The 8,949-nt window shown below is 38.4% G+C and overlaps 1 protein-coding gene across 1 annotated transcript; it reads left to right on the top strand.

Annotated features, from left to right (window-relative positions):
- The first annotated feature begins 2,432 nt into the window (after positions 1-2,432).
- Positions 2,433-8,565, top strand: LOC132144328 (zinc finger protein 501-like). Its single transcript, XM_059555106.1, has 3 exons — positions 2,433-2,453; positions 2,570-2,795; positions 7,033-8,565. The coding sequence occupies exons 1-3, from the start codon at positions 2,433-2,435 to the stop codon at positions 8,043-8,045; spliced, it is 1,260 nt and encodes a 419-aa protein (XP_059411089.1). The 3' UTR covers positions 8,046-8,565.
- Positions 8,566-8,949: the final 384 nt, after the last annotated feature.

Genomic DNA, 8,949 nt, shown 5'->3' with positions numbered 1-8,949 from the left:
CGAACAAATAATGCAATATAAAAAAAAGTTAAAAAAATTAAGTTTTAACAATGGCATTACAAAATACCAGGGGGATTTGAGATTGCATCATAGTATTTTAAACATGTCACAGATTTAAATGTTTAACAGTCTAATTGAAGAAATGAGGTGAATTAAGATACTTTTGTTTTGTTTATGTATGTGAAATTCTGCTTATAAAATAAAAAAGGTTAACAATAAATTATAGCTCTGTAGTGGTTTTGCTTTCATTATACAAGATAACATTCTTTAAAGCAATAATTTATATTCTGAAATTTTATTTTTTATAAATGCTAAAAAAAACAATATACAAAAAATAAAACAACCATCAACATAAAAATTTAAGACAAGAACAAAAAAAAGGTTGTCCTTGTATGGGCACATCTCCCTGAAAAGCGCGGCACACATTTAAAACAAAGCAAAAGCACAGGACTGATTCCCAGGATTTCTAGATTACATAATCAACAGTGTCACCAAAAAGGTGTGTCTTTGGTTGCGAGGGTAAGATAGGCTTGTTCGGATTCCCAAAGAACCCATCCTCAACGGAACAGTGGATGCGGTTTGTTTTCCCGGGACAGCAAAGGAGTTGCACACATGTGTTTTTTTATTTTTTATTTTTTATTGAGATAACAGAAAAGGGGAGTACAGAGACATTTGAATCCGTAAAACAATAAGATCACAATGATGCATCCTATATCACATATCAATCATGTTTCTAATACATTAAGTATCCTTTTCAACAGTTTAGATGTCTTTAGAGCTTTTCGATTGTTCTGTATTGAAGTTATTAGAGTTGTAAAAAATTTTCAGATCAGTGGAAAATAGTCTACCATTTGGTACAGTCGATATACATTTTGCTTTATGTATATGATATTTTCCTAATAAAATAAGAAGTTTAATTATATTATCCATTTCCAATAAACCAGTATCACAATCAATAAACAAGACCATTACATCAGTTATTGTAACAAACTTATAAAATAGCTCAAAAAGAAATAAGAAACTTGGGACCAAAATAATTTCGTGTAATTACATCTGAAAAATAAATGTACAATTGTTTCATTTTCTTCTTTACAGAAACTGCATAATGGCAAAAACCCTTCTTTAAACTTACTAATAAAGTCATTACATGGATAGTATCTGTTTATTATTTTAAAGTGAGTTTTTTTGACTTTATTAGGAATTACATATTTATTTATATCAGACCACAAATTCTTAAAAACAAGGGAGTGGTAATCCTGTTTCCACTTCACCATTGCCTTAGGTGAAGAACTTTTTTCTTTGGTTAAAATTCTTCTGATATATAAATTATTAATTTTTTTATCTGTAATGGAAAGGCCCCCAACAGTCAGACTAGGAAGAGAACCAATTACAGGATTATACATCTTTTCGTTTTTTATAAGATAAAGTAGTTGAATGAATTTTTAAACCCCTCCAAAACTGGATCAAGTATGGCTGGATCCGATTGTTAGTCATAGTTAATTTGAGAAGACTTACGTTTTTGTTCCTGTTTTACGTCACAGCTTGCGGAGGATCGCGACCCCAGAGCTGCGCGTGCGCGCGACCCATTAGCTCCGCCCACAACACGCTGCTCCGGGAGCTAAAGCTGTTTCTGCTTAAACCTGATACAAATAAACACTCTTCCGAGATACAAAGGACACAGTAGCGCAGAGTTTTGATTTTGATTAGCGTTTCAGGTCGGTTCTGTGATTTTACATGTGGTTTTTGGGTGTATGGCCGTCTGAAATACTTTCTCGTACCTCGCAGTTTTGTACAGGACGGTTTAAATGATTTAATATTTACAGAGAGCGAGCAGGATATTGTTTTAATACATCAAACCCAGCAGCTGAACAGATGTGTTGTATAAAAGTCACTTGTCTGATGTATTATAGTATTCCTGATAGAAAGCAAAAGTCGCGTTTATAGCATTAAATGATTGAGCACTCTTTTCTCTCTAGATTAGTTTTACATAGTAAACTGGAGTTAAAAGTGCTCTTATGTAAAGATTTTGTATTTGGAACGTTTTATCAAATTATTTTTATGTTTAGATTTAACTGTTTTACTCTTAACCCAGAGATTCAGTTTGTGAAAAATGCGTATGATATTAACGATGAAGTGTTTGTGTTCAGATGTTGAGCATGAAAGCGCAGGTGGATGTGGTCTGCTGTAAATCAGTAGGAACTGATCTGTCCATGCTGGATATTGAGGATTTCATCACAGAAATCTGTCACCTGAAGAAAGAGGTGGCTTCACTGGAGGCAAAGCTGAGAGAAAGAGGAGACAAACTGAACAGAGAGGTTTGAACAGATCTTCATTTCATCTTTAGCTGCTAATATGGACTGATTGTTGTGTGAATCAATGTCTTATTGTTAATCATACTCTCACTAGATATATTACTGATTGTGTTTGTCAGGATGTGGAGCAGGTTTGGGTGCGTGAGACTGATGGGACAGAAGCTCAGGATTCAGTCTGGAGCGTCAGAGATCAGAGATCCAGAGACACACAGGACTCAGAGCTCAGCCTCACTTTACTCTGTTATACTGACGCTCAGGATCATGAATCCACTGATCAAACCTCTGACTGTAACGCTGGAGAACAGCAGATGCTGCAGACGCCGCTGAAGATGTGCTCCGTCAAACTGGTGGACTGCAGGAACCTGATCGAGAGCAGAGGAGAAGAAACCACCGCAGAGAAACAACAACACACTGATGAGGAAGAGGAGGAGGAGGAGGAGAATAATGGGGAGGAAGATGATGAAGATGAAGATTTCATTCCAGGTTTGTTTCTCCTTTTATGACCTTCCGGTGTTTTTCACAAATCAGAAAAAATTTTACATTTTGAAAAAAGGCAAAAGTACATAGAAAAGATTTCCAATGTTTTCACTGTTTAAGTTATCTGTATTTTGTAAATAGGCACAGGCACAGTAATTCGTTATAACCATATAATGCATATTTTAGGTTTCAAACATTTAAATACAAGTACTAGCAAAAATAAATTTTTAGTTTGTCAAAATACACAACAACTCTATATAAGCGGACAGAATTACAAATGTAATCTGACATTTATATATAATTTTACTTGATAAATATTCAATATAATGTGTAAAACACGGAACTAAAGGTGCAACATGAATCTATATCATTCGTTTCACTTTTTTTATTTACTTTTTAAATATTGTAAGTGGAAAAATGAGAAAACGGCTACTTTTAGAGAAGGAGATGATTTGATGTTTATCCGGGCAGCTGAGAGGATTGAGTTTGAGTGGACTCCTCCACCCTTCTCCAAGCGCTCTTGGCTGATGATTGGTTCCTGGGGTCCAAGCATGACACTCAACTATGCTCCGTCCCAGTTCTTTTCTAAAGAGCTCTGAAAAATGTGGTCGGCACCTTTCTCCTCCAGAAGACGGAGACACAGGTCCTCCGTGCTCACCACTCTCAGTGTTGGTCTGAGTTCCCCAAGTGGACAAAGTGGCTGCGGTGCATCACAATCTGGTTATTAAGGTGCTTTTGCACGGGAGGAACCTCTCCATTGTCCCTAGAACCATTGCCAGACGTTCCTGCCTTTGGGATTTTTATGTTTTGCTAAATTACAGAACACAGGCGCAACATGTCATTTACATATTGAACAATGCAATATACCCAGCACAGATAAAGAATAAAGAAGCCACAGTACATTGAAAAGAACTGGAGGCCAAATAATGAAGGCTTGCTAGAAGTTTTGATAGACCTGGTATTACGTGATTCTTAGTTGAGGGTTCCAAGTAGTCTTTTATTTCCTGAAGAAGTTTAAAAATAACATGGCTTGGCAATGTTCTGGCATTCAAAACAAATTAATTAATGTGGAAAAAATCCTCTCCCTTCTACCACGCGCTTTCTGTTCTCTGCAGTGCCTCCTCCTAGTAGCAGTATTTTCAGCCATTTTCAACCACAAAATAATTTAAAATGCCTTTTTGGGGGTGTGTTAAATAATGGCGCAAATGTCAGTAATTTGAGCACAAACTTGAATACTCTCCAACCATAAATGGTGCGTCTAAAAGGCAAAACTCCCACAAATGCATATTCAGTAAGGTTAGGCACAAACATAACTGTGTCCATGTCTTTTTCAGCGCTAATTCTGCACTGCGCATCTTTAGTAAAACCTGATGTGGTCCTGAGCCCCTGACCTGGATGTGTGCCCAAGGATCCCACTACTCCCTTTACGGACCAAGTGGTGACCCTGTAGGCCAGGGATCCTCAAATCTGGCCCAGCGAGATCCACTTTCCTGCAGAGTTTAGCTGTAACCCTAATCAAACACACCTGAGCATGCTAATCAATGTGTTCAGGATCATTAGAAAATCACAGGTAGGTGGGTTTGAACAAGGTTGGAGCTAAACTCTGCAGCGCATTGACCCTCCAGGACAAGATTTGAGGAACCCTGCTGTAGGCTCTCCCTTCTTTCAAGGAAGACCCAACCCTGTCTCTGTTGGGCCCACTGTGAGCCCTGTGAATCTATTTGGAAACACAGATTTTCAGATCATCTGCACAGCTTTTTGTCTGCTTTGGAAGACAGCAGAGGGAAAAGGCTGTCTCCAAACAGATAATCTCCCTCTGGATTCCTTTAGCAATCCCAAAGGGTGCATCTCACCTCCCTTCTGGTGGGATGTGTTCTCCCTAGTGATCTATTAACACTAGAGAAAGTGAATGTTCACAACCAGGTTCACCCGGTGTTTATTCTTTCTTATTATTTTTAAGCAGAAGAACAGGCTTCTGGCATTATGTGGCAACTGTCCCAAGTTGAAGGATAAGGTGGTCTTCCTTCCTAGGCACTGGAAGATTACGTGAAAGAGGTGCATTTGAACCTGCACCACACTGGACTCGTAATGCAGTTCAAACAGTTGTAGCACATAATATATTGTTATTATTATAATTATTTCCTTTATCTGATATTAGTTTTGCTATTTTATAACCTTTTCACTTTTATTTTACTTCTGTCCCAGCTTGTTGTGTGTTGGGCAGCTGTGGCTTAATGGTTAGAGAGTCTGACTTGTAACCCAAAGGTTGGGGGTTCAAGTCTCCGATCAGGCAGGAATTGTAGGTGGGGGGAGTCAATTGACCAGCGCTGTCTTCCTCTCTCAATACCATGACTGAGGTGATACCCTTGAGCAAGAACCAAACCCCCAGCTGCTCCCTGGGCTCCAGAGCAAAAACAGCTGCTCGCTGGGTACACAACACACACACTCCAGGTGTGTGTCCACAGTGTGTGTGTGTGTGTGTGTGCAAATTCTGAGTATGGGACACCACACTTCACATCCTGGCCTTTTCTTTTCCTCTACATCAAATTTTAAATTTGTTTAGATTTACAAAACGTGAAACTTTTGGAGATCTTTGTACTTTTGTCAATTAAATAAGAGAACTTAAGAAAAATAACAAATCGCAGGTTATAGTTGTCCCAATGTTTATGTTGTTATTGTGACATTTATATGAGTGGCATAATAATAATTATCTATTAATTAATTGTAAAAATAATAAAGCATCATGCAGACATACAGGTACATCTCAATAAATTGGAATGTCTAGGAAAAGTTCATTTCAGTAATTCAACTCAAATTGGGAAACTCATGTATTAAATAAATTCAATGCACACAGAAAGAAGTTTTAAGTGTGATGATTTTGGCTCACAATTAACAAAAACCCACCAGTTCATAATTTCAACAAATTAGAATATGATGACATGCCAATCAGCTAATCAACTCAAAACACCTGCAAAGGTTTCCTGAGCCTTCAGCAAGGGTCTCTCAGTTTGGTTCACTGGGCTACACAATCATGGGGAAGACTGCTGATCTGACAGTTGTCCAGAAGACAATCACTGAAACCCTTCACAAGGAGGGGAAGCCACAAACATTCATTGCCAAAGAAGCTGGCTGTTCACAGAGTGCTGTATCCAAGCATGTTAACAGAAATTTGACTGGAACGAAAAAGTGTGGAAGAAAAAGATGAACAACCAACCGAGAGAACCACAGCCTTATGAGGATTGTCAAGCAAACTGGATTCAAGAATTTGAGTGAACTTCACAAGGAATGGACTGAGACTGGGGTCAAGGCATCAAGAGACACCACACACAGACGTGTCAAGGAATTTGTCTACAGTTGTAATATTCCTCTTTTTAAGCCACTCCTGAACCACAGACAATATCAGAGGCATCTTACCTGGGCTAAGGAGAAAAAGAACTGGATTGTTGCCATTTGTCCAAAGTCCTCTTTTCAGATGAGAGCAAAATTTCATTTGGAAACCAAGGTCCTAGAGTCTGGAGGAAGGCTGGAGAAGCTCATAGCCCAAGCTGCTTGAAGTCCAGTGTTAAGTTTCCACAGTCTGTGATGATTTGGGGTTTCATGTCATCTGTTGGTGTTAGTCCAATGTGTTTCTTGAAAACCAAAGTCACTGCACCCGTTTACCAAGAAATCTTGGAGCACTTCATGCTTCCTTCTGCTGACCAGCTTTTTGAAGATGCTGATTTCATTTTCCAGAAGGATTTGGCACCTGCCCACACTGCCAAAAGCACCAAGAGTTGGTTAAATGACCATGGTGTTGGTGTGTTGACTGGCCAGCATGAGCTGAAGGCCACTTTCAAAGAAACCTGGGCTTCCAGACCACCTCAGCAGTGCCACGAACTGATCACCTCCATGCCACAGCGAATAGAGACCATAATTAAAGCAAATGGAGCCTCTACCAAGTGTTGAGTACATGTACAGTAAATGAACACACTTTCCAGAAGGCCAACAATTAACTAATTTTTTTAAAAATTGGTTTTATGAAGTATTCTAATTTGTTGAGATGTGAATTGGTGGGTTTTTGTTAAATTTTTAGCCAAAATTGTGTGGAGCATTTACTACACCCCAACTGTGGAAAACAAGAGTTGCATTTTATTAGTGTCGATTTGACCTGGATGCATATTTTGTTAATAAATTAATGCGGATGTTGTCTTACTCAATTCAACTACCTTTTAAGGTTGTTTTATAAAAGTTTTGTTCCTTTCAGAATTGAGTTGTGGTTCATCTTCTGATGGAGGTGAAGAAACCGTCTCGACATCAAAAGAGCAGCTGACGGTCAAGAGTTTCTCCTGCAGCACCTGTGGAAAAACACTGAGTTCAGAGGGTCATTTAAAGAGACACGAGAGAAAACACACAGAACAGAAAGATTTCAGCTGTAGGAGATGCAAAATCAGCTTTCCTACCGCAGAAGAGAAGAGACTTCATTCAAAAGAGCACAGCAGGAAGAAAGCGTTTCGCTGTGAACAATGCGGGAAGGATTTTTTCACCACTGCTCCTAATATGAAATCTCATATAAAATCACACAGCGAAAAGTCTTTCCACTGCAGTGAATGTGACAAGTATTTCACCACCAAAGGAAGTCTTGTTTCTCATAAGCGAATCCACACGGGAGAAAGACCATACAAGTGTCCTCACTGCGAGAGAAGATTCATGTATGCATCTCATCGGAAGACACACGTGCGTTTGCACACCAATGAGAGACCGTATCAGTGCAGTGAATGTGGGAAAGCCTTTAGGCAGTTGTTTAGTCTAAAATCACACCAAAAAAGGCACTCAGGTGAGAAACCGTTTCAGTGCAAACACTGCGACAAACGATTCCGTCAAAGATCTAATCTGAACATTCACGAGAGGATTCACACTGGAGAGAAACCATATCTGTGCGCCCACTGTGGGAAGAGCTTTTCCAATCCATCTCATTTTGTATTTCATAAGCGAGTCCACACCGGAGAAAAACCATATCAATGCAGCGTCTGTGGGAAGAGTTTCAGTAAACATGGTACATTTCGAAACCACAAGAGGACTCATACTGGAGAAAGACCGTTCAAATGCTCACAATGTGACAAGACGTTTGCTCGATCAGACGTCCTTAAGGTCCATCAGCGAGTTCATACAGGAGAGAAACCTTACTCCTGCTCCATCTGCGGCGAGAGATTCGCTTATTTAGGTAGTTTTCAGACCCACCAGAACAAACACGCTAAAGAACAAACTGCTCCAGAATAATCGGAGTGACTTTTCATGTCTTGGTCTGTCAGTAAAGACGTTATTTCTGCAGATGCTTTCATCATTCATGCCATGTAATATATGACAGTAACATCACACACATGATGATTTCAATTTAAAACATAAACCATTTATTATGCAAAAGTTGAATTTAAACGTGATCCCAGAATGATTTCTGTGTTATTAGCTTTCACCGGTTGTTATAATGGAATAACATACATTGGAATGTGGTGACTGACCAATCAGAATCAAGCACTCCACAGAGCCATGTAATAACTCAAACTATTATTGTATACATATTGTACACACAATTTTCCTGATGTGGAAAATATCAGCATTCAAATCACAGGAGAAAGTCTTAAATTTGAAGTCATGGCATTATTTGTTACATATGCTCCAAAAAAATGTATATCTTCCTTCCAGTACAGCTGTTTCTCTGTTTACTTGAGTGATTCTCATGAAATCTACCAAGAATGTCCATGTTGTAAAAGTAAATAAAGCCAATATTTAGGACCATCAAGGGTTTTTTGTTTTTGTTATTTTTGGCATGCGGCAACTTTAATTATATTTCCTCCTTATTCTATTCATATACTGTATATTATACCTTAATATTTTAAAACGGGCTTAAACAGAAAATCTAAAGATTGTCTGTAATGGTAACAGAGAGTTGCTGTACTCCGAGTCCATCTTCATTTATAAAGCACCTAATAAAACAACTAAGTTGACCAAAGTGCTGTACAATAAGTTCAGTTAAAAGAATATAATAACCAATAATAAAATCATCAATACAGAACATACAAGACAGACCAAAGGGTAACTACTGTACAGCAAAAATACCTCAGCACTCATTCCTGATCAAAGGCTAATATATTTTTAACTGCTTCTTAAGCTATTAAGAGATGAT

Source organism: Carassius carassius, chromosome 7, assembly GCF_963082965.1.
Source record: "Carassius carassius chromosome 7, fCarCar2.1, whole genome shotgun sequence".
NCBI lineage: Eukaryota > Metazoa > Chordata > Actinopteri > Cypriniformes > Cyprinidae > Carassius > Carassius carassius.
This window is presented reverse-complemented; position numbering and strand designations above follow the sequence as displayed.